Source organism: Pipra filicauda, unplaced genomic scaffold (genome assembly GCF_003945595.2).
Source record: "Pipra filicauda isolate LSUMZ 115617 unplaced genomic scaffold, ASM394559v2 scaffold35_size7292922_pilon, whole genome shotgun sequence".
Taxonomy (NCBI): Eukaryota; Metazoa; Chordata; class Aves; order Passeriformes; family Pipridae; genus Pipra; species Pipra filicauda.
In genome coordinates, this window is record NW_024104487.1 from 2,961,206 (window position 1) to 2,978,828 (window position 17,623).

The 17,623-nt window shown below is 47.1% G+C and overlaps 1 protein-coding gene and 1 long non-coding RNA gene across 4 annotated transcripts; one reads left to right on the forward strand and one right to left on the reverse strand.

Annotated features, from left to right (window-relative positions):
* Nucleotides 1-131: 131 nt before the first annotated feature.
* On the forward strand, nucleotides 132-7,249 carry LOC113981980. Of its 3 annotated transcripts, none has more exons than XR_005564753.1 (3): nucleotides 132-375; nucleotides 778-1,015; nucleotides 6,945-7,249. It is a non-coding gene; the product is annotated as an uncharacterized LOC113981980 (long non-coding RNA). The 3 variants fall into 3 exon arrangements; XR_003538593.2 differs by lacking the exon at nucleotides 6,945-7,249 and adding an exon at nucleotides 4,794-4,878; XR_003538592.2 differs by lacking the exon at nucleotides 6,945-7,249 and adding an exon at nucleotides 2,749-3,103 and having other exon boundaries at nucleotides 133-375.
* An 85-nt stretch (nucleotides 7,250-7,334) lies between these two features.
* DMRT3 (doublesex and mab-3 related transcription factor 3) lies at nucleotides 7,335-16,126 on the reverse strand. Its single transcript, XM_027709746.2, has 2 exons — nucleotides 15,688-16,126; nucleotides 7,335-8,937 (listed from the first exon to the last, which is right to left on the reverse strand). The coding sequence occupies exons 1-2, from the start codon at nucleotides 16,124-16,126 to the stop codon at nucleotides 7,973-7,975; spliced, it is 1,404 nt and encodes a 467-aa protein (XP_027565547.1). The 3' UTR covers nucleotides 7,335-7,972.
* Between the last annotated feature and the right edge of the window lie 1,497 nt (nucleotides 16,127-17,623).

Sequence of the window (17,623 nt, forward strand, 5' to 3'; positions counted from 1 at the left end):
CGAATGCACCCCTAGCCGAGCTGCCAGAGCCACGCAGAATTAGGGAAGGACAGACCCATCCCTCTTCGTCATAATGTGCAGCCATAACGTCGTGCGGCCATAACACCATCCAGCTCCAGCGGCGCTCAGCGCCGTGACCGCGCTGACACTAGGTGGGGCCATCGGCCAGGGGGACCGAGCCGGGACGGGGAGAGGAGCCCGGGGTCACAGCGTCGCGTTCTCTCCTGTCCCCGTCCCAAATGAAATATCGCTCCTTAGCCCTTATAAATCCACCCAGTATTCGGCTGAAACAGCGCCAGACTGCCTTATTTTATGTGAAGACGAGGCCATGTTTTGATGTCTAGGTCATGTTGTGCAAGACAGCGTTTACTTTAGGTAATTGTTTGAATAACATATGTTACACTGTCTGAATAATATATGTTACACTAATTTGCGACTCATTCTGTCTCCTGTAATCTCGGCTCAGGGATGCATTCAAAGACAGTTGCAACTCCAGACATTTGGAAGGAGAAAGTATAACCCATTTCCCAAGGAACTCTCAAATATCTTGTACACACAGTTCACATTTTCAACTGAACTGGTAGTTTTCCAATTTAAGGAGGAGAAGGGAGCCTTGGGATGAAGGACTGGAGTCACTGGTTCTTTAGCATTAGTGATTTTTTTTGGGGTGCTGTTGAAAGAAAAAAGCAATTGGAGTTCTTTCAGGCACTAACTTTAATCAGCTGCAGATTAATTAGGACCAAGTCATAGTAACTAGGTGTTGGCTTGCACTTTCAGGTCTCAAAGTGTGTAAAAACACTGGAGGTGGTGCTGTGAAGGAGGTGAGGAACCAGACTAGAGCCACTACCAGCAGGATGGTGGTGATTGTACTGCCTCTTGCCACACTCAACACCACAGTTATTTCTCCTATTGCCAGCCCAATGGGACAACAGAAAAAGTGGAAGTCTGTTAAAACAGCACAGAGTAATGGTGGCCAAATCAGGAAATATATGAATGCCAGACAATAATTTGACAGGTAGGGTGTTTGCTTGAGTTTTAATATGTTAAAAAATATACCAATCACCTGGGAATTAGTCACAGTTTTTCATAAATATACACCACACAAGTCTGCTAAAATCTCATGTGGTGAACTTTCAGGAAGAGGAGTGAGGCATGAGCACAGCCAGACAGAGAGACCAGCCCCTTTCACCTCCTGACTCCTGGTATAGATCACACTGTTCCCTTTTCAAGGCAATGGCAATGTGGGCATAGACTCTGATAGCTCAGGCTTAGGCATGGGAAAGCACCACTCCCCAGAAGCCATTGAAGGTCAGAAATTATCCCTTCCCTCCTCCCTCCCTGATTATGTGTTTCAAAGTTCTGCAAAACAACCCCAAATCCAGCCCAATTCCCACTCGTTCACAAGGCCTGCAGTGATTGATGCCTGTATTGGGTTCATCCAACATAGGTGAGAATAGCAGAAGGAGGTATGTGTGAGTGAGCAGAACTAATCCCCTCTTTCTTTGAAGCCTTAGAAATATTATCACCTGCTCTTTATTGTATTTATATTTTGGGGAAACATTCAAAACAAATTAACTTCTCCCCCACAACCCTTTGTCCCTGATAATTAACTATTTGTCAATAGAGATAAAAGAAGAAAAATGCATGTGGCCAAATGTTCCTTTTGTTTATATCTCTGCAGACTATTAGAAAAAAAAAAGCAACTACGGGAGAAAGAGCAAGGAAGAAAATTCATAACTTACACATAGTTGACCATAACTTTACTAGGGACTAAGCCACGTAGTCTAAAATGTAATAGCTGGCCTGTGAGTTGGGCCAAATCTATGAAGGGTATTAAAGTTTCCTGAAGAGGGTTTTGCAGTAAGTGTGGAGCCATGCAGAATAATTTTCTGTAGTTTAGGAGCTGTTCTTCTTGAGAAAATGTTGCTTTTCAATATGTATAATATGTAGCTGTACTAAACGTTAAGCACTGCCCTCACTTTGCTAGGGCAAAAGGCAGGTTGAAGGTGAAAACCCACTGATTTCTGTTACCATGGAAGCTGCCAGCTGTGCAACATGAACAGCTTTGAGCACTCTCCTGTTCCTAGTCAGTGAGTCAAGAGATTAACATGCAGAGGCTGAGAAACAGAAACCTACATTTTCATTGCAGCACTCCCTCAGGTACAATACTCCATCAGGATTGCTTCTGCACTCCTTGTCACATCGGTCATGTAGCCCTTATAAATGACAAAAACATCAACATTTGACAAGTAGCAAGGAAGTATGTCTCTCTGTATTTCTGAGTATTTCAATGTCTCTTTTATATTTTTCTGTATATAGTGAATTTTATCTCACTCTTTCTGGTTTATATTCACTGTGACAAGAAGGCATCTCAGCAATGTGCAGGCAAGGCAGAGGGACTACGTTCCAAAGAAAGATGTTTCTGAAAGTGGGTTTGAGCATGCAACAGAGAGGGAAAGTTTCTGTCAGCTACCACAAGTGCCTTCACCATCATGTTGCTGCCACACTGCTCACTCTCACACTGCCTTTCTTCTGTGACACATACCCACTCCTGAGGGGGCTGCAGCCCCCAAGCTGAGATGTGTACTGCTGGCAGATGTGTCAGATGTGCTCACCTTCCTTGGAGAGAGCAGCTGCTCTTGAGCCTGCACACCTCCCTGCCTGTTCTTCAACCTTTTGCTGACTCATGTATTTACTGCCTTTAGGGAAAAGAAGGGTAATTATCATAAGATTTCTGGTTTTGTCTAGGTGTTGCAGACAAGAAAGTTGGAATGTATGAAGTCTATAGACTCAGAAATATGACAGACGGAAAGAACCGAAGCAGTGTTTACCTTAGGTCTCACAACATTTTTTGTGACAGTGGCTTGCTCAGGGTTATCTCAGAATTGCCCTGAGCTTTTCAGGGAAACTTTCTTCCTGAAGGCAGTCACAGTTCAGCCGTTGAAAAGCTATAGCCTCTCTCTCAGACAGAAAAAATTAGAAACAAAATCTTATACTATATGCTCTGGTAAATACTATGTTCTGCTCTCCTATTTACAGGGCACTGAAGCTTTTTAAGAATTTTCAGATAAAAGCAATTAAATCCTTGTAGCACTTAACTTTATCCCTTAAGGACAGGGAAAAATCTTCCTTGGGTTAGAGGGCAAAGCAAAGATGTAATCTTGCAAAGGTTCCTGTTATCTATCTCAGTTTAATCTCCTGCACAGCTTGCAAAGACATAAAGTACCAAACCACACTCCCAAGGTGCTGTAAATACTTTTTTTCTGTTGCAGCTTCAGGAAAGCCTGGTCTCTGGCAGCAGACCTTCTTAAAGTACATCTCACTCCATAAATGCCAAATCTTTCTGTACATATGATTCCATCCTCTACATGATCCGGTTACTGATAGTGATCTAAGGGTTTGATCCTTCACTTAAGGTCAGGATTCAGCCTGTATGCAGGCATACTTGGCAACTAGCTGTGGCTATGGCTCTCAAGCACTGCTGCTATTGTGGAAATTATTGAAATCAATCTCTAGTGAGGGACACAATTATTAACCAAGATTCCTGTTACAGCAGGCATGCAACAGCCTGCAGGGAGTTGCTGAGTCATGCATGAAATCTGCCTGTGACAGTGCAGAATGCTGCAGGGAGCACATTAACAAAATACCATTTAGGATGAAAAGACTTTGTTATCTTCCCATGGCAGACTACTGTAAGAATGTTAAAATACTGTATTAAGATATTTATTAAAGGGAAGGGAGAAGAATGATGCTTCAGAGTTATATGTCCACTAAAATTGAAGTTTAGATAGTATGCATTCAGAAATAATTTTATTTTCCAGTAATGACAATATGCAATATCACGTAAGAAATGAAATTGAAGAATTGATCTTATTCTTCAAATACAGGATAGCTTCAATATTAAAATTAACATATAAATTTAGCATCAATCTTATTTCCCCACTCACATCTGCTGAGTAAATGCACATAAAGAATGAATCACTGAAACAGTATACTCAGAGAATCAAAGTCATTTTTCAAAGATGTTAGCACAAATGTGAGGTGAGCCTGTTCACCAAGCATACAACAAATGTTGCAGAGGTGGCCCTTCAGACCAATAAGGAGGGCAAGTCAGGGACCCCCGGGGAAGCATCACAACCACCAGCAAGGGCAAGGCAGGGGATAGTTTTGGGCAGGACATCCCCATTTCTTACCCCTGCTCCTGTTCTGCCTATTCCCTTGTCTACAGTTACGTGAGCTACTGGAGAATGTGAACATCGCGTTAGGGCTCTCCGTAGCATTGTTATTGTTTACATCGCTGTTGGCCCTTAACCATGTTGTCACATCTAGAGATTAACTAGGGGTTTTTAGCAGTGTGTCTCTGGGGCAGCAACCAGCCTCTGTAGAGCCCACCGCACCGGTCTCTGGTGGGCCTGGGACCTGGACAAGCAGAGCCACGAGCAGAGAGAGTGAGCTCTGGGCATTGCCCAGAAAGCAGACAATGAATTCACCCATCTGACAGGAGAAAAAGCAGTCCCAGGGCATCCCAGAGAGGCTCCCAGGTGGCTGCTCAGCCAGGAGCAGGAGCTGTGCAGAGGCTGAAGATCTCTTGCTCCAAGAATGCCACAGCTGCTCTAGCACCCAAAAAAAGACCCAAGAGGAAAAAAAAAAAAAAAAAAAAAAAAAAAAACAAAAAACACAACACAAAACACCAAACAAAAATACCCCAGCACCTCTTTGGATCCTGGGCTCCAGCAGAGACCTCACCAGGCTCAAACCATCTTTCTTGATGCTTGAATTCTTTTTGTCCTCAGGAGGCTTCTGAGCATCAATACCTTGAGCTTCAGCCCTCCTCACCCCCGCGTCCTCCCTTCCTCAGCACGAATTATTTGCTCCGTCACGAGGCTACCCTTGTTCACCACAAGATGGAGCTGGGAAACGCAAGGTGTGGGGTGCCCCACCCGAAGGCCTTTCCCCGGACCCCGGAGGCGTGGGAATCTCGGGATGCTGTACCCCGCAGGTGCTCCACAGGCTCAGGATCAGCCCCGCCGCTGCCAGCTGCGGTGACACGGCTGTCACCGACCTCGGTGAAGGCACGGCCTGAGCCAGGGTGCCAGTTCCGGGGTGGCCACTGTGGGCCCTGACGATGGGGCACACAGGGCTCCAGCGGAAAGGGGGCTCCCTCACCCCGCGGTTGCCCACTCTGAGAGGGTGGGAGTGGGTGGGCAGTCCCCACCAGCACAGCAGAGGTCTGCGGAACAGCTCCCAGCATGGTGTGGGCAGAAAAAGTTCCTGCCAACACACCAAGGGATCCTTAAAAACTGTATTTGCCTGTAGTGCCAGCCTGGAAAATATAGCTGGGTGAGCAAAGCAACATCTCTAAAATACCACTGCAGGCCAATCAGTATTTCTTAAAAAAATAATCTTCTGGATACCATTTTAGCTATTTTAGCAATATTTTATTGCATGGCCAAACAAAAATTATTGTTCAACATGAGAACCTGCATTTCTGATTTTGAACAGAGATACATTTACTTTATTTAAAAAAAAAAAAAAAAAGTAATTTTGAGTTGAGTCAAGTTATTTTATAATACCAGACAAGAATCATTTTAACTTGTTTCCTTTTTCAGAAAACAACTTATCAAAAGGGATAAAATTTTAAAAAATCATACCACCGAATCTGCATTTTCAGCACAAGTGTGATAATAGTTCACTCCACTTTAGCCATGGTCAACTTTCTTTGAAAGATGTGTCACAGTTCCAAGATGCCAAAATTCTGTTCTCTGAAAACCTGCAGGCCATAGTGTTTATGAGCTGTCTAAGGTGCCACTGTTCGGTCTTTCTGCTGAAGATGATTCCACCTCTGTAGCAAAACAAACAAAAAACACAAAACACAAAACCAAACTAAAGCCCATACAGATTTCATTTAATATACAGGGATGCCTATACAAAGGTTTCTGCAGGAAGGAAATCCGCTCAAAATCGGAGCTCCTAGACCTAACTGCTCTTATCTAGCCTTTGACACTTAATTCTTCTGCAGTCTTGTAGCACAGCATTTCACTACCTCATGCCTTTCTGTTTCCAACATCAAATATATTTTACTTATTACTTTTGTCTCTGGAGTAGCTGTAAGGTGAATTTGTTTACAAGTTCCACGTGAATGCAGGCAAATCTGTCAGGACACAATTAAAATTCTTCATTTAGGAAAATTTTAGATGCTTTCACATTTACACTTCCATAAAAGAATCTATTTATTTTCTTTCCCCCCTTCCCCTGCTTTTAAGTCTTTGCTCTGTAGCATTACCAATAAAATGCTTTTCTGAAGAGCTTGGAAAGTTATGCAAGATAAAGTATCTTTCTGTTAATTTATCCCCTAAGGAAAACAAAATCATTATTTTATTCTCCTTTCTGTGCGTGTTCAGTACCTTGATAAAATGAAAGATTCACTGTGTGCATGCGACTTGTGAAACAAGAAATGCCAAATGAGAAGACAGGCATTCATATCAACAATGACACTGGATAACATGCCTGATATGTGTATAACAGTTTTAAAGCGCATCTTCTTTAGGGTTTAACTTCAGGGCAGCCTCAACATTTTTCTGAAATGTGGGACTAATCCATACACCTGAAGGTCTGACAGTCATTTCATCTGCATTCAGAGCTGTGTTTTGTACAAGTCACTTGTCAAGCATATGTTGTCAGTTGTGAGCAGTTGAAAAAATGGCACTAGTACCTTAACGAACTTCTAAGTGAACAGTTAACTTAGTGGCATTCCTCATCAGAAGCAATTCCTAATGTTACTCAGACACACATAAGATATGCAGTGTAATCAATGCATGCAATCATGCAATAAATTGTTCAAACCAATACTTTTCTACATTTAGGGAAGTTGCCATTTGGCTAAATATTATTTTAAAGAAAGGCCTGCTATTACATTCTATTTCCTTTTTTTTCTACTTCTACAGTATAGGAAAAAAAGATGCTTCTGAAGCACCGGGAGAGCCTTTTGTTTTCTGCTTTCTGTGACTGTAGCAAGCTCTGCTTTACTCAGCTGAGCTTGGAATTGTCTGCAGTACATACTCAAGACCTCAGCTTCCCTGATGACAACATTTGCCTAATCTCAGTTGCAAACTACTAGGCAGGGAAGCAGAACCCAGACTTGGAAAAAGAGGCTTTCCTTGACTGCAGTTGCTGGAGCTGGACATTTTAACCCTGCCTGAGGATTAATCAGCTCTCTGTCTTCAGAATGTATTTGCCCAGTATAAATGACATAAACCAAGATCATGATCTTAGTTTATTTTTCTAGAGTCCTTAGCATGCTACATTAACCTGACAATGCTTAATCTGGTGTTCATTTCACAATACACTTCATGCAATTCACAGCTGTAATTGGTTTTACACTGACATTACACATTTCGACCTAGCCATGGGAAAAGAATAACTCTTAATAATATTTCTCTGAAAAGTGTCCAAGCTCAAACGGCACAGAAGGAGCTCATATTAGTTGCATGTGCATATTTCTTTCTTCTGCTTTTTTTATGATCACTGGCATAAGATTATAAGTTCCTTGTTTTAGTCCATTTGCAATTGAATTATGTTTATTTGATTTCTTATGTCCTGAGGAGTTCTCTCTTATAAAACAGCATTCAAGTATTCTAGTTTAACATCCCCATTTTTCTGAGTTAAAGAACAAAGTAGACCTTGGGCTTCTGTTTCCATTATGAGCCTTCCAGAGTCCCATAACCAATAGCCATAAAGTCTTCCTTTGTAATACAGACTCAGCACTAAAGCCAGAGTATTGCTATTTGGCATTATCCAGTGAAGTGCAAGAAATTAAAAAAAGTTATGTCTTTATTGCTATAGTATAATACCAAGCAAAGTCACTTTTTAATACAATTGCAAGAGTTTCATAGAGTATGTGTCCCTCTTCTTAGGGGCCAGTAGTTCAGCTGCACTGTGAGTATCGCTTAGCTATCACACGTCAAATGTCAGTCTAAGAAGATGTGTTGAGTATTCTTGAGTCTGAAGAATCAGACCTTTCCTCATATTCCTCTTCTGTGTAAATTGGTTGCTTAGACACAATAGGACACCCATCATCAGGAATTGAGATCCTAGGATCCTCTGACGAGCGGGAAGGAAGTACAGGTGAGCTCCGGAAAACTGTGGTTGTGTTGCTAGAGAAAGGACTGACATACTGGGACCGCAGCTGGTACTGCTGCTGCAGTGTCATGGTGTTCCACAGGGTGACATCATTGGGCAGGAACGGGCTGGACTGATTTCTTGCCAAAGTGTTCCTCAACATCAGCGGGTAGCGTGGTGGTTGAGGGAAAGGGTGCTGCAGAGGTACAGCCAAAGGATTTGGCATGACATTACTGGAATCAGCAGAGAACCTTAGTGTGTCAGGAACCCTAAATGCTGAGCCCACAGACCACTTGGAAGATGAAATAGGGTAGGAACTCAGCGTGTGTTCAAAAATGTGCCCGTTGGAAGGCAAAACAAGACCATCGGATTCTGCAGAAGTTCTCTCCCCACTGGCCACCGAAGACCGACTAGACAGGAGAACCTCCACAGCACTCACCAGATCACCACCACACCCCTTCAGGATCAACTCTAGCACAGCTGGCTTTTGACTAGGGAAGATCTTTTTCAAGACTTCAAGTGGAGGTCTGTTTGCTTTCAAACTAAATGGTAAAGAAACTGTCCCAGAAGGACCTTCTATCAGGAGGTGGTTCTGCTCTGGGTGGTACTTGGGGCTGTCTGGATGATTCTCTGTGCTCCCACCATTTTTCTGAACTGCGTAACCGACCTCATCCACTGAAACAATTTCAGGGCTTTCAGGGGTGAAACAGCTTTTGGCTTTAGTCATGTCTGGGGAACTCCTTTGGTCTGTGTCTTTGTCGCTGTAGGTCTCAGCATTGTCTGCTCCACTGGCATCACCCAACCTCTCCTCATTCATGTCTGCAAAGAGAATTCAGAGAAGTTAATAAAAAACTGAAGCCAAAAGCTTTTACAGAAATTTGAGGATAGTGTCTTCTTAAAGTGAACAAAGAAGAATGGGGGGGGGGAAGAGCATTTTTCACAGAGGTGCTGTAAAAATTAAGGTATCTTTGCAACATCTCATGAAGATAAAACTGCAAAAGAATAATGTTACCTGGTCTAGGTCTTATAGGTATCTGTCACGTTTTCGCATGTGCAAGGAAAGAAGCTGTAGCCATTTTTCTGTTGCATCAAATACACTGTATCAGTCGTCTCTCACTGATTACATGGCAGCAACACACCAGCCAAGTGCAAGCTTTCTCAGAGGAACCTGAGCACTTTCACATCATAATTCCTCACTAGCACCATCCCACTGTCTGTGAGATAAAGAGGGCACTTAGGGAGGCCAAAATTCCCTCTGCAAGTCCAACAGCATTGGTGGAACCACTTCATCATGACTACTGGTTGAAGGTATAAAAAGTCTGCAAATACATCAGTGTATTCAAGTTCTGGCTCTGCAGAAATTGGTTCCTCCCACAGCACAGATTCTAGAAAAATCTGGTTTGAGAAGGACCTCCGGAAAGCATTTGGTCCAATACCCTGTCCAAAGCAAAAGCAACCTAAAATATAGAGTAGGTTGCTCATGTCCCTGCTTAGATGAGTTTTAAATAATTCCAAAGAGGGAGACCCCACAAACTCTCTTAGCGCTTGTTCCTGGTATCTTGCTTTTTATGTGCTAAACTAAGAAGGATAAGAGCTGAGTACAGGGCTGAAAACAAGCCCATTGACCATGCTGTCTCCAGGTAGACACTCAGAAATGGGAACATCCCACATCTCTGGTCACTTTAGTAATGCCTGACCTGAGTATAGAATTGTTGTCAGCAAGAAGAAAGGAAGAAAGGTTGACAGTGCTTTCACAGCCTATGCACAAGGGAGTGCATAGAATTGCTTGAGATTGTTCATGGTTATTTCTCAAGAACACAGTTCTGCTGACCTTCCTCATAGAGCAAAATGATGGTATCCTTGAGAGGCATCAATGCATGGGGGAGGGATCATTGTCCAAGCTGCAGCTGACAAGAGCCTAATTTAACTGCTCAGGGCAGTGCTTTTGAACACATATATGTGAAAAACTATCTGCAAAAAAAACCCCAATGCAATTATTTTCTTGGTTTCCCAAGTCCCTGGTTAACAGCCCAACTAGATAAAGAAGCTGTAAGAAGCAAGCAAAGGTTCCTAAAATGTGCTGATGAACACCCCTGCCCAAGTGAGATGCAACCAGTTAGAGGTATGCAAGAACCTTAGCCTCACTGCTCACCACCTCCTGCCTCTCTCTCGCCCCATTAACAGGCAGAGCATCTCCCCATGCAGTGGAATAAGTTTAGTGTTTCACAGATCAGCTTGAGACAAAGTCTGTTAATGCAATTTCCCATCTTGAGAGAGAAAGAAGTCAAGGTCTGAGCAAGCCCACGCTGAGCCAGAAGCCACTCTGCTCACCAGAATGGGAGCTATAAATAAGTATGAGATCCTGGCAGAGCACAGCCTAACAGTGTGAGTATGCCAAAAAGTGCTCCTCGTGAGGATTGTGGTACCTGGTAGAAATGATGGGTCATCCTACAAAGCTGTGGGATGCTGGTAGTTTGGGATGTGGAAGATAAGCATGTAGCTGAGGAATATAGCTGAGGAACTTAGTTGCCCTAATGAAGATCTCTTTTAGCAGGATAGCCTGGTTTTGGTACTTGTTTTTATATTGGTTATGCTCATTGTCCAGTGCAAACAGACAAGCATAACTTTGCATGTTGCTACATTACAGAGAAGGCAATGTATGTATCCTCTCTCATACGCTCAGTGTGTCAATCTTGCCTTAGCGGCCAAAGTGGAATGTACGAATTGTTTGCCAATAGCAAACTGGCAACATGCATCCTTTTGAGGAGATGGTAAAACGCCGGCATAGCTCATCCATTATTTGAGAAAACATGAGGCTCACACTACCTTTCCCTCCTAGTCCCTTCACGTGTTCATAATTACGCATTTGTTACAAGAGAAGGGGCACTAAGAGTGATTCACATCTTAGTGAATGCACAGTTTATACACTGAAGGCTTAGAGAGCAGTCTGAGGACATCTAACTACCGGTTCCTGTCTTAACAGAGTTAGAGAGGCAGTTAGGGGAGATGATAGCCCTAATTTCCACATCAATAGTTTTCACTGTAGTACACAATACTACAAAATTAACTGAATGCAAGTAGAGAGTATTTCAGAACTACCGCATTTTTACAGTGTATCTCTGTGGCATGAGAACAAGTACAACTAGGAAGAAAATACGTGCTTTACAAAAAAAAAAAATTATATCAGATAAGATCTCTCTAATACATTCCCTGTTCCTTACAAAATATTATTTTCAAGATATTTTAGATTTGTTCAATTTTCAGTATTCTTAAAAATATCCTTATGAGGCTTGCCTAAAAAATTTTCTCCAAATTCTGAAAACTCATCCCACTGAAGTTTGCATCTTTATCATCACGAGACCGCGCAGAGCCCGATTCTTAACCTTTGCACAAGGACAGTCTCCTCGTACAGCAGAGATCACAGCGGCGCATCTCAGAGGGCTGTTAGACTTACGGGGACAGACACGGAAAACGAGATTTCGGTGATTTAAATCGAAGTGCTGTTATTAACACATGGAGAATTACCCTCCGTTGGCTAACACTGAGCATGGACGCTGTTGTATTTTTCCCCTCTGCCTTTTCGAGATCATTTCTGGATGCCGGTGTCAGGAGGCTTCATCCTGGGGCTGGGGCTGGTCGCATGGCAGCTCCTGCCGACCTGGCCGGCCCCGGTGCTTCCCTGTCTGTCAGGCTGTGTTCCAACTACATTTTCCCCATGGGAACACTCCTTGCCTGCCACGCTGAGGGCGCGGAGAGGGCCAGGTGGAAGGCGCGCTCCAGGGACTGTCCCCAGCCCTTCACAGGAACAGCCGCGACCGCGATTTTCGTTTGTTTAAAATTGGCACAAAATAGCAATCGTCAAACAAACAAAAATTAGGGAAGATACATTATAAATGTCCTTCTGTGGGCACTAAATTGTAGGAATATTGCATGTGTGTATTAATAGCAAATGTTTATATTTTCAGGTACAAAACCAATTTTGTATTTAGAAAGTACAACCCGCTGCTCTTCACCAAAGCTTTTTTTTTTTTTTCTTTAATAACTTGTAAGCTTCACATAAAGATGTTCTGGGCTTCAAGAAAGAAATCTCGTTCTGGGATATTTTTCGTCTGTAGGGTTTGGGTGTTGTGTTTTGTTCTGCGTGGGGTTTGATGGGTTTTTGCTGTGGGTTTTTTTGTTGATGGTAGTTGGTTGGTTTGATTCGGATTGGGTTTTTTTGGGAGGGGGCTGTTCTGGCTTTTAGTGAGGTTTTTGGTCTTGTTTAGGCGGTTTTGTATGTTTCTGTGGTTTTGGTTTGGGGGACTGTACTTTTTTCTCTGTGTGTGTGTGCGTGTGCGCGCGCGCGTGTGTGTGTGTTGGGGTTTTTTCCCCCAACACCTTCTATTTCAAATTGCCTGCATTCAAGTATTCACTTTGTGATCCCGGGGAAAATTAGGGGAACTGTTTTCTTATTGATATAAACGATGGGGAGTATTCATAAAATAATATGTTTGCAGAGACAGATACAAACCTAGATCTATACAGAGATGCAGTGCAAATACAGATATACATAAAACACAGAACTGTGGGAGAACCATGCATGCATTTACAGTAAAATACAGATTAATAAATAAAGCTGCTATAAATTTGGAGCAATATATACCCCAATTCTCCTTGACTATTTATACATTAAGGATCATGAGTCAAATCTTGTAAAGACGCCAAATAAAAGTAATATGGATGAGAGAAGCTGTTCTCAATTCAATAACTTGTCTGGAAAACTTGGTCTAATACTTTGGAACAAATTTGTTTCCTCGATATTCCCACTGCTGACTCCCTGTTAAAACAGCTTGTTCTTTGATTGTTAGGACAGATTTTCTTGGATCCCAAAAGAATTTGCTGTTTTCCTTATTTGTATTAATAGAAAGGACTATACCAGAACTAGCATAAAAACATGAAAAGTTAAGGTCGTTGGTTTTTGGTGAGGTTTTTATCGGTTTGTTTGTTTGGGGGGGATTTTTTGGTTGGTTGGGTTGTGGTTTTTTGGTTTTCTATCTGTTTGGAGGAAGGGGGGGGGTGTTAGTTTGGTTTAGGTTGTCGGAGTTTTTAATTACTTTCACTTCAGGCTTTCAACCCTATCTTCAAAGGTCTAAGGTACTTTGTAGGAGATTAATCACTCTTCTCTAACACAGAGACAACCGTGCTGCATTAAGAAGCTGGCTCTGATAATAAGACACGACCCAATATAGCATTATATTGTTTACAAACCTGGACAACTACTACTATACTAAGAGAAATGTGCTCATGTGGGCGAGGAAAGTTCATGAGCACGGTAACAGGAGGAGGGATCATCCCAGTTTAGCAGAGGCAGGTGCAACAGGGGTAGTTTCTGTGTGCATCATTTGCACAGAACAGAACTTCACAACTGTCCCGCCGAAATGACAGGATTTTATTCTGGCAGGAATAAAAGCAGAGGGATCTGATTCTACCGTATGTCGGGAAATTTCCCCTTCGTAGTGAAAAACACCTTTCAGGAGATTAATGTCCTCGCGGTGGAAAGGGGGTGTGTGTTTGTGTGTATGTTAGAGACGGGACGGACAAGGGGAACAAATAATTACATACATGTTTTGACGACGATTTTAATTGAGGTAGTGGGGAGAAGGAAGTGAAAGCCCTGCCGCTCAGAACACGCAGGATAGTTAGAAATAAACAAGTTGTGTGGTGACAGGAAGAACCATTTTCCACTTTGCTGTCACGCATCCACATGTTCATAAAAAGCGGGGGAAAAACCCCTCTGTAACTGTCGGGGACCGGGGACCACGGGGGTGACGTCTGTGTAACCAGGACGGCTCCTCGGCGGTACCGGAGCGCCCAAGTCCCCCCAACCTGGCCTCACCGCGGGAGGGGGCGGGGGCAGGCGCGGCACTGAGGGCCTTGATTTATGGAGATCTCCTCCGTTATGTTTGGGGTTTTGTTTTTTGTTTTTGTTTTGTTGGTTTTTTTTTCTTCGGTAAAGCTGCTAGCAGAAAGTGCTGACTGGCTGGCAAGGAAGAATTTCTCATCAATACACTTTGATTTTATTTTGCAAACAAAATGCCTGTTGCTTGGTAACATTTCACTTGAGCCTGACCTTCCCCAAAAGTTATTGCTATCAGATTCGATTTACACTCTCCTCCCGTGATTACTGTAATCTTTTAAACTGGGAAGTTCATATATCAAGGGGAAGGAAAGTTGGGCGTGCAAGTTAATACCGTTCCTATCCGTCAGATTTATATCGTGCTGGCGGACAGGAACTTGTACTTTCTGGAAGAAGCCAAGGGGGCTTTTCATCCCCTTCCCTCCCCAGTCCTTCGGCTTCACCGCCCCCACTTCTACGCAGGGAGGAGGCCCCGGCCAAGCGCCGCCGCGGACGCGGATGGTGAAAAGACTCCGAGCTGGTGGGAGGCTACGGCCAGCGGAAATTTGGGCAAAGACCCCCAAAGCCCAGGGGAACGGCCGACGGAACCAGGCGGAAGTGCAGGGGACAGGGGGGTCTGAGGGCAGGCAGGCGGTGCCAAGGGCCGGAGAAGAAGAAGTGGGTCCCAAGCCACCGGCATCCTCGCCACACTGACAGACTCAGCCGTGCCGCCGCCTCGGGGCCGGTGTTGTGTCTCCTCCAGTGCTGGAGGACAAAGCCCTGTGCCGGGGCCCCCACGGACGCCTCCGTGGCCGGGATGGCTCCGTACCGCACACGGTAGCCCGTGGGTGAGAGCTCAGGGTTCGCCATTTCCCTCCCGGAGTACTGGGTAAAATTTCGTCAGTCTCCGCTTGTCTGCGGAGCGCACTAGGCTGCCAGCGGCCTGTCCGACGGGTATCCCCGTCGTGAAAGACTGTCGGCTCCCGCTCAGACACTGGGCGGGGAATGGGACAGCAGTTCCGGAGCGTTAGTTTTGCTTCCAGAAGTGTGTGTTACCGACAGGTCGCACTCACAAGGTGCCGGTTGCGGGCGGTGGTTTCAGCAACCCCGACCTGCCACAAGCAGCCCCAGACGTGACCCGGAGCGCAGGAGGACTGGGTTGCCCGGTTCATCCCCTACCACCACCTCACTTCTTCCGGTCATCCTTGCTCCACAGAAATCCTCTAGCTCCCGGCGCCGCTTTTAGTCCGAGGCACTCTCTGGAGATTTTGTCCTGGACGAGGCCCCGCAGCCCCGACGTCCGGGGTGGGGGAAGCCGGGGAGCGACTCCAGCCGGCTAAGGGGGCCGGGAGCGGCAGAAGGACGTGCGGTTGTGATCCACGCGGGATCAAAAGCGGCACGTCGGGGAGCCGGCTGGCAGCGGCGACATTCGCCGGCCTCCTCCGCTGGTCCCGGCGGCCACGATCCTGGCAGGGCTCTGTGTGGCTCCTTGCTTTTTATAGAGGGACAAAGGGCACCCGCCGAGCTGCCTTTCCATTCCCTTCCCACGGCGCCCGTCGGGAGGAAGGGAAAGCCCTCGCCTTTCTTCGTCCCGGCCCCACCCCTCGAGACCCGCCCGTCGGGGTCTGTCCCGGCCCTCCCTTTCCCTCCTGCCCCGGTACCGCGGCGCCCTGCCCGGCCCGGCCCGGCCTCACCTGCCTTGGGGAGCGGCCCCGGGAGCGCGGGGGGCGGCTCGGTGGCCCAGCGCAGGGCGGCGGCGGCGGCCAGTTCGGCGGGGGCCCGCGGTGGTGCCGCGCAGGGCGGCGGCCCCGGCGGCGGCGTGGGGGGCTCGGCGCTGCCCGGCGGCCCCGGGAGGGAGCGCAAGGAGTCTGGGAGGAGGCTCTCCAGACTCTCGTTGGCCTGTTGCCGGCGGAGAGCCACCTGCGCGGCCATCACCCGCTGCCTCTCGATGATGAGGATGCACTTCTCGCAGGTGCAGTCCTTGAAGCGGCAGTAGCGCTTGTGCCCCTTCAGCCAGGACAGCACGCCATGGTTGCGGCACCGGGCGCACTTGGGCGTTCGCTGCAGCGGAGCCCGCGGGGGCTGCGACACCGGGCCGCCCATATAGAGGTACGGGGAGCCATAGCCGTTCATGCCCGCGGGAGGAGCCCGACTGGCTCCGGGGCGGAGAAGGGCTCAGCGGGGGCGGGCGGAGGCCGGGGCGCTGGAGGACAGGAGGAGGGAAGCTCTGCCTGCGAGCTCCGCGGGGGGCGCGGCTCCGGCCCCAGGCCAGTGGGGATAGCCGCCGCCCGCCGTGGTGACACCGACGGGCAGAGCGCTGCCGCCGGCCCGAGAGACACTGCAGCTGCCCGCGCCGCCCCGCTGAGCCCAGAGACCCTCAGCCTGCCCCCGCCCCCGCCCGCCCCCACCGCCACCCTCCTTCCACGCCGCCGACGGGGGGATGGAGGGAGAGAAAAAGGGAGGGGGAGAGAGGGAGGGAGGGAAGCGGGGGGGGCCCTCTGCCGCGCCGTCGGGGTCGGCGGCGATGCCCATACTGTGCCGAAGGGGTTTGTCCCCGAGGGGGCCGGAAGTGTGGCTGATACCAACTACCCCTCCCGCCCGAAAGCCCCTGGGGCTGGGGGGAGACCGGGGTCTAGGAGGTTTCCCCAGGCTCCGTACCAGTCCCCCATCGAAAGCCCACGGGACACTGCGTTCGGCGGTCGATGTATGGTCGCTGCCGCTTGCGGCCCAGCGCTGCGGGGTAGGGGGGTGGGTCGAGATCAAAGTTTTACCAAACTTTCAGCCGCGAAGAGCTTCCCGGAGCAGGAGCTGCCCGGCACCAAGAGCTGCCCAGAGCAGCTGAGCGGAGTCGGGTTGCGGTCGCGTCCCCGCGGGATCGCGACGCGGAGCTGGGCGGCCGCAGGCGCACCTGCCCTTCGGGGGTCCCTGCGTCTCCTGCGTCCCGCGCCAAGATAGCTGCTTAAACGCAAACAATGGCCATAGAAAGGACCGCGAAATTCAGGGCAAATCAGGTTGCTCGAAACCTCTCCGATGTGTCTGATGGCGGCGGGCTTGTAGTCTTCAGTATTTCCGGACGCAGAGAGGTTTCTCGCTGAAACACGGATATTTCCCATGTGGTAGCGAGAACTTTGAATCCAAATATAATATAATGGTAAAAAAAAAAAAAAGGTATATTGGCTGGGGAAAAATAAATTTAATGCAAGCGTTTATCTGCCTGCGGCACAGCGTCTGCGGGCTGGCAGGAGCTGCTGCTTGGACCCGAACCCATTTCGTTGCCTCAGGATCTCCCCTGCTCTTCCAGGCACCTCTCCACTGTAACGGCAACACGAAATAACCCATTTAGCGAGGCTACGTAATTAGGAAATTAGATATAAAACTCGGGAACTATTTCGTTGGAGAGAATAAAAGGCACGGCGTATGTTATGAAGGTATTTGCGTGATGTTACATAGTAGTCTCTTTTCTTATCAATTTTCTACTTCTAGGGGAAGTGCGATTCAGATCAATCTTTCTCCCCACGGCCGTGTGCGGGGTGTGAGGAGGGTGAGCGCCCCATCGGTTTACAGAATCGAGGCAGGGAGGTGGATCGGAGCAAATGCGGGGAACAGTCGAACTTCCCGCAGCACCAGCGG

Bases quoted from the DNA above. Each gene is read 5' to 3' on its own strand.
- DMRT3 (XM_027709746.2), bottom strand. From the start codon at position 16,126: ATGAACGGCTATGGCTCCCCGTACCTCTATATGGGCGGCCCGGTGTCG. The intron at 8,938-15,687 runs GTGAGGCCGGGC...TTCTCTTTGCAG, and splicing joins GGGGCCGCTCCCCAAGGCAG to ACATGAATGAGGAGAGGTTG.